The 16,197-nt window shown below is 51.4% G+C and overlaps 8 protein-coding genes across 8 annotated transcripts; 4 read left to right on the top strand and 4 right to left on the bottom strand.

Moving 5' to 3' along the window:
- Nucleotides 1–1,183: 1,183 nt before the first annotated feature.
- Nucleotides 1,184–2,518, bottom strand: PFLUO_LOCUS4974 (uncharacterized protein; the record flags this gene model as incomplete). The annotated part of the gene is made up of 1 exon (XM_073782378.1): nt 1,184–2,518. One exon carries the CDS (start codon nt 2,516–2,518, stop codon nt 1,184–1,186), a length of 1,335 nt encoding a protein of 444 aa, XP_073639039.1.
- Nucleotides 2,519–5,950: 3,432 nt separating this feature from the next.
- Nucleotides 5,951–6,943, top strand: PFLUO_LOCUS4973 (uncharacterized protein; the record flags this gene model as incomplete). The annotated part of the gene is made up of 1 exon (XM_073782376.1): nt 5,951–6,943. One exon carries the CDS (start codon nt 5,951–5,953, stop codon nt 6,941–6,943), a length of 993 nt encoding a protein of 330 aa, XP_073639038.1.
- Nucleotides 6,944–7,272: 329 nt separating this feature from the next.
- Nucleotides 7,273–8,250, top strand: PFLUO_LOCUS4972 (uncharacterized protein; the record flags this gene model as incomplete). Its single annotated transcript, XM_073782375.1, has 1 exon — nt 7,273–8,250. One exon carries the CDS (start codon nt 7,273–7,275, stop codon nt 8,248–8,250), a length of 978 nt encoding a protein of 325 aa, XP_073639037.1.
- Nucleotides 8,251–8,725: 475 nt separating this feature from the next.
- Nucleotides 8,726–9,643, top strand: PFLUO_LOCUS4971 (uncharacterized protein; the record flags this gene model as incomplete). Its single annotated transcript, XM_073782374.1, has 1 exon — nt 8,726–9,643. One exon carries the CDS (start codon nt 8,726–8,728, stop codon nt 9,641–9,643), a length of 918 nt encoding a protein of 305 aa, XP_073639036.1.
- A 212-nt stretch (nt 9,644–9,855) lies between these two features.
- Nucleotides 9,856–10,686, bottom strand: PFLUO_LOCUS4970 (uncharacterized protein; the record flags this gene model as incomplete). The annotated part of the gene is made up of 1 exon (XM_073782373.1): nt 9,856–10,686. One exon carries the CDS (start codon nt 10,684–10,686, stop codon nt 9,856–9,858), a length of 831 nt encoding a protein of 276 aa, XP_073639035.1.
- Nucleotides 10,687–10,890: 204 nt separating this feature from the next.
- On the bottom strand, nt 10,891–12,344 carry PFLUO_LOCUS4969 (uncharacterized protein; the record flags this gene model as incomplete). Its single annotated transcript, XM_073782372.1, has 3 exons — nt 10,891–11,472; nt 11,523–11,930; nt 11,982–12,344. 3 exons carry the CDS (start codon nt 12,342–12,344, stop codon nt 10,891–10,893), a joined length of 1,353 nt encoding a protein of 450 aa, XP_073639034.1.
- Nucleotides 12,345–13,390: 1,046 nt separating this feature from the next.
- On the top strand, nt 13,391–14,360 carry PFLUO_LOCUS4968 (uncharacterized protein; the record flags this gene model as incomplete). The annotated part of the gene is made up of 2 exons (XM_073782371.1): nt 13,391–13,463; nt 13,516–14,360. The coding sequence occupies 2 exons, from the start codon at nt 13,391–13,393 to the stop codon at nt 14,358–14,360; spliced, it is 918 nt and encodes a 305-aa protein (XP_073639033.1).
- Nucleotides 14,361–14,458: 98 nt separating this feature from the next.
- On the bottom strand, nt 14,459–15,522 carry PFLUO_LOCUS4967 (uncharacterized protein; the record flags this gene model as incomplete). Its single annotated transcript, XM_073782370.1, has 2 exons — nt 14,459–15,406; nt 15,463–15,522. The coding sequence occupies 2 exons, from the start codon at nt 15,520–15,522 to the stop codon at nt 14,459–14,461; spliced, it is 1,008 nt and encodes a 335-aa protein (XP_073639032.1).
- Nucleotides 15,523–16,197: the final 675 nt, after the last annotated feature.

Raw genomic sequence — 16,197 nt, 5'->3', positions numbered from 1 at the left:
TGGTTTTCTTCCGCCTCTCAACATTTGGAAGTAGGAGTAAAAGTATGCCTCTTAAGAGGCCCAGTCATAAGCCTTCTAGAACGTGGAGCCGATCTCCGTTCGGGTTTGGCAAAGTGGGCAGGCCAACAAGTGGAACGGCAGATGAGCGTCAAGGCGCTAGGCCTCTGTACGGGGCTTAAAAGACCAATACCGCGCCAGACCGCTGGGCTGTCCTACCTTTTTGGGGACCGCACCACTGCGGTTGGGTGCGGCTCCGCGGCCCTGCAATAAAGCAAAAAATCTAAAACCCAGAGGCATGCATAATTATGTAGGTGCTACGAGTGGAAAGGCGGCCGTTTCTGGTCTTAGAACCGGCCAATTTCGGCATCAGGTTCACAGGTCCCCATATTCTAGTTGTTAGCCTAGATTCGACAAAATGACTCGTCTCGCAAAGATCACTCAGTTTACGAACAGCGTTAGTACGCTGCGAGATTGGGTATCTCGAGCTATCTGGCTTGTAGACGTTTCATTCCTCATAATAAACATCGAAGGACGCGGAAATCGTGACGGTCTCGGAATCAAAGACCCTAGGCAACAAGGAGCCCTAAGTGGTTGGGAGGGGCGGCATGTGTCCGTTCCGACGGGGGTTGGCGCCAGGGGCGGGGCGGCCCGGCGGGGCCGCGGCCAATCCGGGCGTGAGAAAAAAGCGTGGACGCGTATAGTAAATACATCGGATGTGGGATATGTGCCAATACTAATGACGGGAAAGTTGTGTGCTGTGATCTGAACAAGAGTAGGGGCGCGTATCCTTGGTCGATCACATCCATTTGTTTACTTCTTGACACCAACCCTCTCACGCTCTGTGTAGCTTTTTGTTGAAATGCGGAATTTGTGTCTAACTGGTTATTCTAACAGGTAATCAGCTCTGACAACGATGAAAACGATGGTATTCTGGCTAACTTTCATGTCTGGATTTATAGGGGCAGAATAGCGGAAAAATACGCTTAATGTGATCTATCCAACTCCGGGCGTAGTGGCCATATTGGAAAGATTTAGGTGAGTAAGCGTCAGGATGCGGCAGCTATTTAGATGATTAATAAATTACCTAGTGAATAAGTTGATTATTTTAACACTTTCTTTGACTTTTGAGGTCTTAAAGCATTCAACGACGCTGAATCATAATACGATGTAACGTCCAACAATCTCAGACTATGCCTACAGCCACGAAGTCTCTCCTCTCGACTTCACTATCCATGATGCCATGGACATATGCCGCCCCAACAAGGGACCAATCGCTTGATGAATAATCATTATGGTCAGAGTTCTCTGCACCACCTCTCGCAACTCGTCTCAAGATAAGAGAAAGGGTGCTTCCCTTCACGATACAGACCTGGTCCCCAGGCTCCATTTCGCAGGGAGCTATCCCAATGTAACCGCGCGATGTTGTCAGAAGACGACGGAAGTAGCAGACTTCCACAAACGAGGTTTCCGCCTCGATTTGCTCAGTAACTGTAAATGGCGGAGAGGGTAGGTATTTTCTTGCCCAAGACATCCACTCATCAACGGTCTTGCTGGCTACTTTGAAGTTTTTGACGTTCTCGTAGTAGTTCTTGAAGCGATGACCGCTTCTAGCTTGCGAAATCTCGTTGCTTTCTGTGATAGCTGCAAGAATGCTGCCCGTTATCAGTGCAACCTCCCGTACTCCAAACCCTTTGTTTGCCACTAAGGTGCGCCAGAGGGCATCGAAAGTAGCACTTTCATCTCCGTATGCAGCGTGAGACGACCCAGACTGTGCCATCGGACGCACTGCTTCAACCCCTTCCCAACCTACTTCTCCTGCAGCGCCCACGCTGTCGACAGGGTCAAAAAAACAACAGCTAACAATCAATCGGCTCGAATTGTTGCTCTGAATATCGAAGTTGGCAACACTGTCTTGGGGCGTATCCTCGAGCAGCTTTCGGCGCAGTTGCGATACTCCGGCCGATATTGAAACTGTAGTAGTCTCTTGGATCAGATGATTTGCGCCATACGATGCATTCCAGTCTGGAACCCAGCTTGGCAGCATTGGCGTCTGCCTAGGACGCGCATCAAAGTAAATTATGTCCAGAGAATGAGTTGCCTCGATATGTCCCATAACGAAGTCTCTGTAGGTTTCTTGGACCTCTTTTGTATAGTCTGGTTGCACGAAATGGCCGTCTGATGCCAAGCCAAGCTTTGCGTAAACATAATCTCGAGGATCCGTTGCTAGAGCACTGATGGAACGGATATGACATGTTTGCATGCTGTACACGGTCCCTTTCAATCGAGCCTCTCTCATGCGTCTCATGCTATCAATCACGTTACCGCTGTGGACATCCAGATCGATATTGTGGTTGTCCGAAAGGATGCTGTATAGTTTGTCCCGGAAAGTTTCGGTAGCGCCGAAGCCGCCCAAGATATCCTCGCCCTGGGCACACTTCTTACCACAGGCAAATTCCAACCGCCGGCCCAAGACACTTTCTTGGAGAACCCAAGCACGTGTCCACCACCGCCGATCCATAAACAATGACAAAGCTTCCCATTTGATTTGGTTTTGAAGATCGGAGGCCCTCGCTAGGATAGCGTTTCGCGGGTCCGGAGATTGTAGTTAAGAAATGTGATAATTTAAGCCCTGCACCAAATGAAGACGTTTTTCACCCGCTAGTTGTGTACCAACAGTTGATCATGCCATTTAATTGCCTAAAGCAGAGTGCTTTTCAACAATAGTGGCGACACCTTGCTGACTTTCACAGAAAAGGTATACAGCCACGCAATCTATTCTTCCCGGATGCGTTTCCCGATAATCACGGTTTGTAAAATGGCTGCAATTTGCATGCTAAGTCATCTTTCGTCCGGAATACTGAGCAATCAATGGCCAAAGCGTGAAAGTAACTGTAACCGAAAGAAAAAGAAACAAGTAAATTTTCGAGATAGTTCTTCGCTACCAAATTCCTCACTTCTCCGTGCTTTCTCTTGACGCCTTTCAGATCTGGTTTCTGTAGACAGAGAATCATGTTTGTCACCTTGGCGTTTTGATGTTGTTGTTCTTGATATTGTCGTCGTCCCATACTTCGATCTCTGGTGGCAAGGTAAAAGTTTCCGACAGTGGGAAAAACTTCTCACTTATTTTCTTGCGAATTATCTTCCCGATTTCAGTTCTATGAATAGTTTCTCCCTTTTGAAGAGTCCTCATGAGGGTTGGAAGCTTGTAAGAGGCTAATTTATCTGAAAGATGGGCCCTTATGTAGCCGAGATTGAACTCATTCTTGGCGCTGTGGGTATTTGGATCAAATCGAACCAGTACAGCGACTCGTGCACAGGTGTATGGGTCCGGAACAGACAGTACGTAGGCTTCTGCCACAGAGGGTATATCTGCAAGGTAGGATTCAAGTTCGAGAACTGGAATCCTGTGGCCATAATAACGAATAACTGAAAGCACGGTTTAGCAAAATGTTTAAAGAGCGAACCAATTCACAAGGCTTGCTCAGAGAGTGACGTACAATCTGTGGAGGCTCGACCTAGTATAACATAGTCAGCTCCGACTCGGCGGACTAGGTCACCGGTTTTATAAAATCCGTCTTCGGTGAATGCAGCCTCAGTGGCAGCGTCATCTCCCAGGAAACTGACTTTTTGTTAAACACCGCTGAAGAAACAGTGCGTTGGGGATGATGGAATCTGACTTACTGAGTGAACATAGCGGGAGCTTTGATCAGCAACTCTCCCTCGTCACCCTCAGTAAGCCTCACCATAACGCCTGATATTGGTCTTCCAATGCAATCCTGATATAGATAGGGACGGTAATTAGCTCAAGTGTCAAATGCAAAAGATTGTCAATGCTCCAAGGAGGAAATAGGGGGCTCGCTCGCTCATATACCTTTAGGTGAGGATTAGTCTCATTGGTGGACATCAACACCAACCCCCCTGCCTCGGTACTTCCATAAATTGATGTCAGCGTTTGACCAAGATCACGCCAGAATTTCAGTAATGAAGGCGAGGCTACGGCGCCATATATCCCGGCCGAGCGAAGGTTTCGTAACCCACGAATGTATTGATCTCGCTCGCCAGTGGGCAGGTATGCAATACGTTCCTGGAAAACATCCATCATTTGCTGCCAGAGCGGCGGCGTGGACTTCAGGGCTGTGGAGTCCCATTTGCAAAGTCGCTCCCAAAGGACTGCGGCATCGCGGGGAACGATATCCAGAGTTCCACCCGTGAAGATCGTACTGAGCATAGTCCCACAAGCACCAAGATGATTAGGTGGGCGGCAGCATAGGGTCACAAAGTCTTTGCTAGGCTTGGTATTCTTGTCCAGCAGGCTTCGAGGAATCACCACGCCTTTGGGGGGTCCGGTAGTCCCGGAGGTGAAAACCACTAGACACGGACGATCGGCTCCAATGACTGCATCGTCATCTACAACAAGGGTAGGAGAGATCACAGACGAAATCCCGGTTTGAATGGGCAAAACTGCCAATTTTCGACCTAGTGACAGTTGATGCCGCTGGATATCCACCGCGCGCTTCAGTAACGCTGAGCTAGCAAGAAGACAGGTCGAATTAGATAACTGCAGCGGATGCGTCGCTTCTTCGGGGGAGATGGATGGGACTTGGTGAAGTCAATAGATCTGGTCCAACTGATTTTCTAGCTGGAATCGTGCGTTGAAGCTACGACTCACCGAAAGGTACCAATGCCCCCCCTGTTGCTAACACCGACAATGCTGCCACGATGAATTCATAGTTGCCCGGTGCCAAAATACAGACAAACAGTGTCTGTTTCTCAGAGATAATGAACCGGTTGCTACCAAAAATAGACCGCGGCAGACTGTTCACCAAGGACCGCCGCGTGGCTTGTATGTCTTGAAACATCTGCTCATAGCTCGCCTCGATCTTCAAGCCTTCGTCGTACACTGCCACTTGCTTTGGTGATTCAATGCAATGCCGAACCAGCCTCTTGAACTGCGGCTCATTGGGAAGAGTCACGGGTTGATAGTCTATCGTCATGGTGAGCTTTCTCAATTCGGCGACCGATGAAAAGGCCCTCTGCAAGATATGCGGAGATATTCATCTATGGAAAGGGGTTCCTTGGTTAATTTGAACATTAGTTAAGAATACTTGCAAGAACAACCACATACCAGCCCTGCTACCACCCCCTTGACTCCTTGCGTCTTCACTGGTGGTACATAGTAGGACGAATCGCAACAAAGCTGAAATCAGACTCGAAGATAGAATAAATCCGTATTCTGCGCTTTAGTTTCCATCATTCTACGAAGTTGTTTCTGTCCAACTGCTAGAGCTCCGTTATTCCGGCTCAAAATTTTCCTTCGGCCTGATTATTTTATCAATGGGAACACACGTCGAAGAAGCCACCAAATCACCACCCGCGCAGAAGAGCCATGCCGTCAGTCCGCCTCAAGAACAGCCCAGCTACTGCATCCTACCCGAAAAAGAAAAGATTTTCTCCATTGTGATTTCTTCACTGTTTAATTTCCTCGGTCCTGTCACCGCAAACATATACTATCCCGCCCTGGGCGCTTTGTCCAGGGACTTGAATACTTCCCCGACGAAGATCAACCTCACAATCACCGCATACATGGTAATCCAATGCTTTCCTTTCTGCTCCCCTTCACTCTCCATGGACCAGCCTCAAAAGCCAACACCGATGCTCACGCGAGAATCTAGATCATGCAGGGACTCGTCCCGCTTTTGACCGCCAGTCTTTCGGACCATAAAGGACGGCGACCGGTCCTTGTTGTTGGGCTACTCCTGTACATTGCTGTCAACACGGGACTGGCCTTGCAGACCAGCTACCGAGCTTTGTTTATCCTGCGATGCTTTCAGAGTTTTGGAAGCAGCGGCTGTGCCGTAATTGCCATGGGGATAATGGCTGATCTAGTTCCTCGACACGAACGAGGTGCATATATGTAAGAGTTGCATTTCTCAAAAAAGCAAAAACCATTATGAAGGACCCTAAACCCCGAGTCATCTATCTCCTCACGTATCCGCGTACGGCATCGAACCTGCTCACCCACACTCTATCACTCGATCGGCAACCCAATACTATATCTCCCTGGAGCGGAGGTTACTTTTTTCGCCCAGTGGTCGTCAATAACACGCTCCCCTACCCGGGCAAACATGTTCAAAGCTGGACGAAGGCGGAGCGGGCCCACGCCGCCAAGGTCTACCAGTCCTGTTACGATGACCTATGCGCGTGGATCGACAAGGCACGAGCCGAGAACAAAACTCTCTTCCTCAAAGAGCATGTCCGGTTCATGGTGGACCCGACAGCGTTGAGCGCATTCGTGCATGGAGACGATACTGTGTGTGAGGCGCCATGGACGGTGCAGAGTCCCAAAGATGGGTTTCAAGAGACGCATTCCCGAATGAATAAAACAATACTTCCCGATCGAGTTCTGGCAGAAGGGCGTCATATCTTTCTCATTCGGCATCCGGCCCTCACGGTTCCGTCGTATTACCGGGCCTTTGTTGACCTCCACGGCCCGGAAGCTGTTATAAAAGAGGAAGTTAGGTTGACGGCCAACATCACTCTACACTGGACACGGTGTGTCTATGACTGGCTAAAGTCCATAAAAACAGGCTCCGATGCGGTCCAGCCCATGATTCTAGACGGGGATGATATCATCACAAATCCGCAGTTGTTGACGGAGTTGTGTGAATCCACAAAGCTGCAGTTTGAGTGGGCCCCGGCGACCAAATCGGAACTTGATCAGCTTCCAGATTCAACGATGAGGAGAATGCGAGGAACGCTCTTCGCTTCTTCCGGCGTTATGAAAGAGAAGGCTTGGAACGGCAACCGCTGTATTGAGGAAGAAGCGCACAAGTGGAGGGACGAATTTGGAGACTACGGAGCAGAGTGGATCGAAAAATGGGTTCGAAAGTCAATGCCAGATTATGAGTTTCTGAAAGCAAGGAGGTTTTTGGGCAAAGATTAGAAAATCTCAGGTAGTACACATATAGCGGTGAGCGTCGATTCGACCCCCACGGGAATAGATCTGAGACAGGCAAAGTGAGTAGCTCACATCTTTCGTGCACATTAGATCGGTATGCAAGTATACGTGGCAAGAGAATGAATCCAACGCGCTGATCAACCCTTCCCCTTTCGGAGCTTCATATTGCCAGACTGCCGCAGTATGTTCCTGCTGGATCAATGTTGTGACCGTCAAAGTTCCGCCACATTGAGAACCACATACTAGAGATATTCCGCTGTCCGCTGTTATAATTGTTCCCTGCTATAAAAACCTCGTTATTAGTTCCCACTAAAATGGGAACCGCCGTCCTATCCAGCCTCTTCACTGTCGATGAAAAAAGCCTCTGCCGTGAAGACGGCGAGCAGACGCAATCCAAGCTCCAGGTCTTTGAGTACAACGACGAGCGGCACGCCGAATGTTTGGAGGACTTGAAGATTGGCGAGCACGGGTACAAATACCGGTTGCTGGAGGGTCGAGTCATGCCTCCGTACGTCACACCTAATCGATACTTGCTTTCGCGACGGATCGAGACCAAGACCTCGGATATCTGCTTCATCTCCTTCCCCAAATCCGGCTCAACTTGGCTTTCATACATCCTGGTCCTCATGACCGAGAATCAAAGCACCTCTCTGCGCGACTCGCTCCATTGGGTGGAAAGCAGCTGGACGTATCCGCGAAGCGAAGAAGATCTCCGAAAAGCGAGCGACCCTCGCATTTTCAAGTCCCATATGCCCTACGACATGGCATTGGGCGGAGTGCCGGCAAACAATCCTTGTCGATATATTTATATCGCGCGGAACCCTAAGGACGTGATCACTTCGTACTTCCACTTCGAGAAGGGGAAAAGTTGGGCGGGATACTACGAGGGTGATTGGGACCACTGGTTTGAGCAGTTTGTCAAGGGGCGGGTCCAGCGAGGGGATTGGTTCCATCATGTGTTGAGCTGGTGGGAGCACCGGGACAGTGACAACATTCTGTTTCTGAAGTATGAGGATCTCAAGAAGGACACAGCCGCGGCTCTGAAACGCATTGCTGCTTTTTTGAACATCGAGCTAAGTGCGGCCAAAATCAATGACATTCTAGAGAGGGTCCAGTTCCAGACTATGAAGTCGGATGATGTATTGGGAGATGTTAAAGAATTTGACAAGTTCTTTCGCAAGGGCACGGTTGGGTCATGGAAAGAGCAGTTCACCGTTTCTCAGAATGAGTTTTTCGATGAGCTTTGCCGGGAGAAATTTGCCGGCACTGGGTTGACATTTGATGGAATGTAATTAGTGAATTTGCCATTGTCGCCATGAACATTCCTCGACTGATGAGCATAATATCCTATGCTTGTCTGATTCGGGTCCTCGTAAATGCAAGGAACTTAAACTGAGATGATAGAAGATGTAAGTACGGGGTACATAGTTGTGCATGAACATGAATCGGGTGTTAGATGGCTTTATATATTTTCTGTATATCATTTGGATTGAGCGCATTGAGAAACAGGGCCAGGAAAAAGAACAGTATTCTTTTCAAGTCTTAACCCAAATCTGAGTTCAGGCAAAAATGTCCCTCGGGGCTGTTGACTAATCTCTACTAAGTTATCCCCGACCAAGAACGACAACAAGTGTGTCAACCGCGGTTGAGCTGTGTGATGACATGACGGAAAAGAGACATACATAAGGAGTCTGATCAGAGACTAATATTATTGCATTTCCTGCCATCTTCCACAGACATACTCAAGTAACCAACACCACCACGACCATGCCAGATCCAACACCCGTGCTCGTCACCGGCGCCGCCGGTGCAGTCGGGGGAGTAGGCCGGCACGTAGTCACCCTCCTCCGAGCCTCCAACGTCCCCGTCCGAGCAGTGGTTCGCCGAGATGACGACCGCGCCGCCCAGCTCCGCGACCTAGGTGCAGAGGTCGTGATCGCCGACCTCACCAAATCCGAACAAGTCTTCCCTCTCCTTGCGGGATGCAAGCGCATTTTCTTCAGCACAAGCGTCTCATCCCAGTACCTCGAGTCGACGATGGTCATGGCGGCGTCGGCGCGGGCTCAGGGCGATATCGAGCTGCTTGTCAATATGTCCCAGATGTCAGTCTCCGAGATAGATCTGACGCATGTCACCGAGTCGCCGCAGCATAGACTGCAATTTCTAAGCGAGCAGGCTCTGAACTGGTCCGGCGTGCCGGTGACGCATTTACGGGCGACAGCGTTTCAGGAGAATCCACTGTTTTGGGGTTATGCGGCCAAGAGCATTGAGACAACGGGGACGGTGAGCATGCCGTTTGGGAAGAGCCGAGTGAATCCCATTGCTGCGAAGGACGTGAGTGAAGTCGCTGCGACGGTCCTGATGAACCCCTCGAAATATGCGGGCCAAGTTTTGGAGTTGACCGGTCCGAAATCGGTCAATATGTACGACCAGGTCGCGGAGTACTCCACCGCACTGGGCCGGGACATCTCCTACGTGCCAGTGTCGTTGGACGAGTGGAAGGAGATGGTCCAGAAAAGCACCGGCTCGGACCACACGGATCATCATATCACGACCATGGCCAAGTTACATGCTGAGGGGCGGTATGACAGGTATACGGTTTCCGTCAAGGAGATCCTGGGCCGGCCGGCGATGAGTCTTTCCGAGACCATCAAGAACGACCGAAGTCACTTTCCAGTCAGCTGAAATGATGTTTGGAACCTGGAATCGGGACCTGGACAAGGTTCCTGTCGTCATTGTCGCCGTCGACCTTTAATCCTCAACGGAAGCAAAGTCAAGTCGTTCGTGGATTTTGCGGCGATTGTTGCAATAATCAAGTATATCAAAAACCATTGGACTGTGTCAAGAGCTATATTCTCTTGCCAGCTCATATCTCACTCAATGCCATCCAATGTTGATCACACAATCCCATACCCCATCCACCAAACCCCCCAAACCAAAGGCCCCAAAGCACCCAACACCGCCCCACCCACGGACATCTCGAGAATGCACCAGATCCACAGAGTTCCAACCGCAGGTGCCTTCTTCATAACAGCGTAGTACGGATCCCCATTCGTAATGGCTATAAGGTGTGCACCTAGCACCGTTGCGACAGGTAGGAAGGCAATTGTGCGCAGGGAGGGTGGGAAAATGAATCGTCGTACTAGCCCGACAGAGACATTGGGTGTTGCGTCCCGGCGTCGGAGACCTAGTGGAATCGGGATGGTGAAAATGTGCCCGTGGACGAGATGAATTAGGAAGGTGAGGAGTGGGAAGGTGACGGTCAGCGATTCTTGCAAGAGGGCGCGGAAGTCGGTTTTTTCGGCATATTGGTGTGCTGCTAGGAAGGCGAGGGTGAAGTGGAGGGTTGTTAATGGGAGAGTGAGGAGGATAGTGTCGAGTAGAGGCGGGAGTGATTTGTTGTTGCTATTGTTGATTTCGGGTTCGAACTCATCGTCGTCTTCTGAGGACGAGCTGTCTGCGTCTGTGTCGACAACCTCCCCTGCTGCATTGGTCGTTACTACTCGCATTCCCGGCGGTAGATTCATAGGTGGAGAGAGGTTTTTCTTCGGGTCATCCTGGTCGAGGAGCTGGTTCTGGCGCTCCGCGATGATGTCGTAGAGTGTTTTGGTGCGCGTGTTCTGCAATGGACTGTCGCGTGGAGGATGGGAAAGAGGGATTGAGGGCTCGGAGTTGGCGGAGGTGGATGCAGCAGCAGCACGGCGCTGCTTGCGGTTCTGGGGTGCCATGGGAAGAAAGAGGGCGTGTGAAGGGAAGAAGGCAAGAAGGGAAGAGAAGGGTGTTCCAGGTGAAGTGGATCTGGCGATAAGGCAGATAGATCATCGTCAATTTAGCTAGTGAACTATCCATCCATCTACCATCCTCCTCCTCGCTGCCACGCGCTCTCACTAACTAAATTACACAGCATTGATTCTTCCACTTTACGAACAGAATTAGCCAGCTTGGTACAGTGCCGGCCCTGCAACGACGTGCGGGTTAATCAGACTGAAATTAAACGGCGTCAGGAACGGGTCATCGTCCGTGATGGCGATGAACATGGTCCCGTTGATGGCCGGATCACCCTGGTACGTTTGAAGGTCCGGCTGGGATGTGTATCCGAGCGTGCTATTACTGGACAGGACCCGCAGCGGCGTGTAGGTGATGTTGAGCTGCGACACCCACACAACGTACTTGGGGCTGCTGGCCTGAGTCGAAGTGACATAGCTGTTGTTCGGACCGACGGCCTTGCCCGGAGTCTCCCATTTCAAGGCCACCTGGCGGCCTGGGAACGACAGAGACGCCAATTGGCTGCTACTGGCGAGGACACCGCAGCTGGAGTTGGAAATTCCCTGTGCCTTTTTGGGGATCCGCAGGGAGTTGACGCCCGGCCCGGTGGTCTGATTACGGCCCGAAGTGCCATTCATACTAATGTTGCCGCTGGTCCCGTTACTGCCAGTGAACGGATTGGGCTGGTTGAGGATCGACAACGCTGGAAAGTTCTGCCAATCAGCCGCGTCTGGTTTGCAGGACATGAGCTGATGAAGGGGGCCAGCAACGTCCACGCCCAGGACTGGGGCACGCCGACCTCGAACCACACCGGCATGGGGAAGAGACCCTCGAACTGGCGAAAGATCATCTGCTGGCGCGCCTCGGTGGTGATGGACTGCGTCAGCAGTGTGGCGGCCTCGCGCGAGTCGAGGTGCGCTATAAAGCCATACACGCCAGACTCGCCGAACCGGGTGAGTTTCTGACAGAAATCGACAAACTCCCGTACGTTGTTGTACGGGTATATGTACGAGCACTGCTGCGGTGCTTCGGCACCCAAGATGTTGCTGAGCATTGTTGCATGTCCGGCTTCCTGCTGGGCCATGAATGCAATCAAGTCCCGATCGTCCGAGGTGAGACCCGCAGCTGCAAAGTCCGAGTCGGAGAAACGGTTGAGCCCGTCTTGGAATAGATCGAGCTCGATCCACTCCTGATAAAGTGCGAGAGCCTGGATGCTTGTTAGTCTCTGATCTTTGTTTCTGTCTTTTTCGTTGCATACTAGTGATTCATAGTCAAAGTCACTCTTCGCATTGTACACCGGCTCCGACCCGTTCGTGCCCACTCCTCCCGCAGGCACATACGCAGCAGGCTGGGCGTTATGAAGCTGACCATCACTGGGGTAATTGGTGGCTCCTGCAGCCGGTCCGCTGCTAGAAATCCCCGAGCCAATGGAGGACGCAGTCAGGACACCGGTGGTCGATGGGGTCCCAGTGAACGGCGTGTGCGCCTGAGAAGTCGGGTGGCTTCGAGTTGGCTCGACCATAGTGTCATTCGGCTGGCGAGGAACGAGGTCGGCGGCAACGGCAGAGCTGAAGGGCAGCGAGCCCAACACGCTCACCACGAGGAGACAGTTCCAGATCATATCTACAGACAGACAATGCTCAATTCTTTTCTCTTTTCGTGCTCGGTGATGATGAAAGTATAGCACGAGGCTTGCAAGAAGAAGCAAATTTGAATAGCCGTCGGGGTGCGTACATATAGGATCCACGCAAGGCCATACTGACGTAAGTTCTCTTTAATCAAGCCAGTCTGACCACATCCACTGGGGCAACACCGAGTACAAAAGGCAGGCCGCAGGGCATGACGCGCAAATGTCATCAACGCAAACATGGCCAAGATGAATACAGAGCACCATCGATGGAGTACTGTGGTCCAAAGTGGATGCGTCGTACGCGTCCAAAAGGAGAAGCCGGAGATTGATGATTCTTGAGGTCAGTATCCGGTCATGAATCGAGAGACGAGAGACGCCGCGGGATGTATTCCGGGCCGGTCAACAATTGCGTCGGCTGCCCGTTAGGGCCCGTATGTTGACCGTTGGGGACAGTAAATCTGAGATCACTGGCCATTGGCCTACATATCCTCTGCTGTCATACATCTTTCAGTTTGAAACTCCCGAGATGGAAAAGAATGCCGCTTGAAGATGCTGCCGTCGTGAATATCCCATCTTCCACGATGATTAGGGCACGGTTCAGATGAACCGCTCACTCAAGATTTGGCCTCAATTATACTCGAGTTTCTCTGTAATAAAGATTCCCGAGTCATAGAATTGGTTCTCTTGCAAATACCTTGATATGCAAGTAAATGTGGGAAACTGTTGCGAAATGTTGCACAACATGGTCGGTGATAGAGAAACCCTACCATGGTCCTCCGCAAGCCAAATGCCATGGGAATTCAAATCCGAGCTTCAAGCCATCCGGAGCTTCCGGAATGTTTATTTACATGGCTGTAAAGATGTTACACATCACAGACCAAGTCGTGCATAATGTTTGACCAGGATCTCGATCGGTGCAACGAAACCCTTATCTTTGATCTTTGCCGGATGTGGGGAAGGGATCAACACGAATGACGAAGTTAGGCGGGGAAGAAGTTGGTCTCTTCACTGTATCTCTCTCAACCCCCTACCAAGCCATGGCTCACCTGCAAGCATCGCAACTCTTCTCCGTCCAGGACCGTGTGGTGGTCATCACCGGCGGTGGCAGTGGTAAGTGACGTCCTGCCATTCCGACCCTTGGATAGAATTGACTCCGACCCAGGACTGGGCCGCACCATGGCCCGCACGCTCTCAACGAACGGCGCATCCAAGATCTTCGTGCTGGGTCGACGAGAGGACGCCCTCCATGAAACAGTCTCCCAATCCGAGAGTAGCGGCGTCGTCATTCCCGTGCCCTGCGATGTCACCTCCAAAGAGTCCCTGGAGGCCGCTTATCAGACCATCGCAGCGCAGACGAGCCATGTCGACCTCCTCGTCGCGAATAGCGGGACAATGGGCACGCAGATGCGTCCCCCCGGTCCCAAGGCAGACGGATCGAATCCCACACTCTCCGAAGTGCGCGACACACTGTTCTCCATCCCAATGGAGGACTTCTCCTCTGTGCTGAACGTCAACGTCGTGGGCGCCTACTACACCGTCCTCGCTTTCCTGCCGTTGCTCGAAGCAGCCAACAAGCGCCGCCCCGCGCCAGAGAGGGACGTCCTGACACCCCCGAGTGCGCAGGTGGTCATCACCAGCTCGATCGCGGGGTTCATTCGTCTGGTCCCATTTAGCTATGCGTATAATTTGTCCAAGGCGGCCACGACGCATCTCGTCAAGATGCTATCGACGACGCTAGCGCCGTACCAGATTCGGGTGAATGGGATCACGCCGGGAATGTATCACTCCGAGATGGCGGATCCGCTGTATGCGAACGGGGGCGTTCAGGGACTGGGCATTTCGGAGGGATCGTTTGCCAAGGAGTCTATCCCTGCGACGAGGGGCGGTGGAGAGCAGGATATTGCGGGATTGATTGTTTGGATGGCGAGTGCGTCGGGGGGATATCTGAATGGGAGTATCATGGTTACGGATGGGGGCAGGCTGGGAGTTGTGCCGTCTGTCTATTAGAATTTCCCAAATAGATGTATTTAGATAGACTCTAGAAATAGATGAATGGGGTATCAAAGCAGAAGAACAGGACTGAAGAACGCCGTGCCAATAGTGAGTTAGATGGTCGCAGCTAATTTCTGAACTAGATACTCTCCAGCTGTGACGTCCTCGTACTTCTTGTCCCTGTGAACATGCTCATCAAACGTGCCCGGCAGGGCTTCAATTCGTGCATTTCGGTTGGGGTTGCAAAAATAGGCAATACTGTGTCTCGAGGGATATGTATCGGAAGCATCGGTGGAGGGATCTTCCCCCACAGGCTTTGGGGGCTCAATAACTCGGTGGTGAGTGCTACGGATGGTGTCGTTGGACCAGCGAGCCAGCAGGTCTCCCGCATTCACAACAATAGAATCCGCAATCGGGATCACATCGACAAATGTGCCCGTCGGGCTGCGCACCTGCAGTCCACCGTGGCGATCCTGGAAGAGCAGCGTGATCGATCCGTAGTCGCTATGTTCATCGGTGGGCACGCTCTGGTGAAAGAGATCCTTGCGAACAGGCGGGTAGTGGAGTAGGCGCAAGTTGTTGTCACCATGATCAATGAACTGGTCAAAGAAACTGGTAGGCAAATTCATCCCTAGAGCAATGGCGCTCAAGATCTGCACGTGAAGGTTCTTGCACCTGTCGAAGAAAGAGAGCATGAGCTCTTTGAAGACTTTCCCTTCGTCGTCAAAATGGTCAGGCCAGTGGTTGGGATGTTCTACGACACCCTCCCGACCGATCTCCATAGTTTCCTTTAGATCCATCTGGCTCGCGAGGTGCTCACGGCCCACTGCGACGTAACCTCGGTTCGACTGTGGAGTAGTCCAGCCCAGCTCGAGCTTCTGGGTCTGGGGTCGAGCAAAGAAGTGGGCTGACGCATCGAACACTCGTGAGACCTCACTAGGTGGAATGCCATGGGATTTGAGGTAGAAGAAGCCCGAAGCCTTGAGGGCGTCAATCATGGATAGGGCCAGAGAATGTTTATCGGACGGAGTGCCCGACCAGAACGGACTGAAGTCGATCAGCTAGAAAAGACCAGGGTGAGCATGGATTGGGACAATAGACAATGGTGGCCATTTACCGGAATGTAGAGATCATTCTTCTCAACGGCCTGCTGGGGGGGCGAGTAGGGAGGCACCATGTCGGAGGAAGACCGGGGAGGAAGTGGTGAGCAGTGGGAGGAGAGAAAGTGGCAAGAGGAGAAAGATAAGAGCAAAGTATATAGTTTCTTCTTATCATGCCAGTGTGTTATGACCTTCCCGCCACGGCGGCAAAACATCTGCTGCACAGCCGATCACATGGGAGGGCCTTTGAATCGTTGGTGTTCTCGTCCACTTCCATCCCGACCGTTACCGCTAGACGATCCTCAAGCGCAAGGCAGTACCCTGAATCTATGAGCCCTCTAGTGACCCTCAGAATGCACTGATGATTGTCGTCAAATCGGACGACGATCCTCCCATTTCGATCGAGCAGCGGGGATGACCGTACAATGCCTCCTCCTTCAGTTGGTGGGAGAAGCATGTCTTTAGGGCTTTCTTTTCTATGCTATAATCTATGGCACTGTCGGTCTCAAAGCTGGGGGATGTAATCAATCGTATTTTGCTTGGTAGGATGGACTATGGAAGAGATGTTGACTATTGCTAATAATGCTCACAGAGACTGTCCACCCATTTTCTCTACTTTTGAAGAGTGGTTTTCAATATTAATGGCTGACGACCATGGAAAATAATCAAACCATAAAGGACTCTTTGGTTGATAAGGTGCCACCATGGGACGAAACACTGCCCGCATTTTCAGGCTGGAAGAGTATTGAAGA

This window comes from Penicillium psychrofluorescens (assembly GCF_964197705.1).
Source record: "Penicillium psychrofluorescens genome assembly, chromosome: 3".
Classification (NCBI taxonomy): domain Eukaryota; kingdom Fungi; phylum Ascomycota; class Eurotiomycetes; order Eurotiales; family Aspergillaceae; genus Penicillium; species Penicillium psychrofluorescens.
The sequence above is the reverse complement of the archived record's forward strand: the minus strand, read 5'-3'. Positions and strand labels throughout refer to the sequence as shown.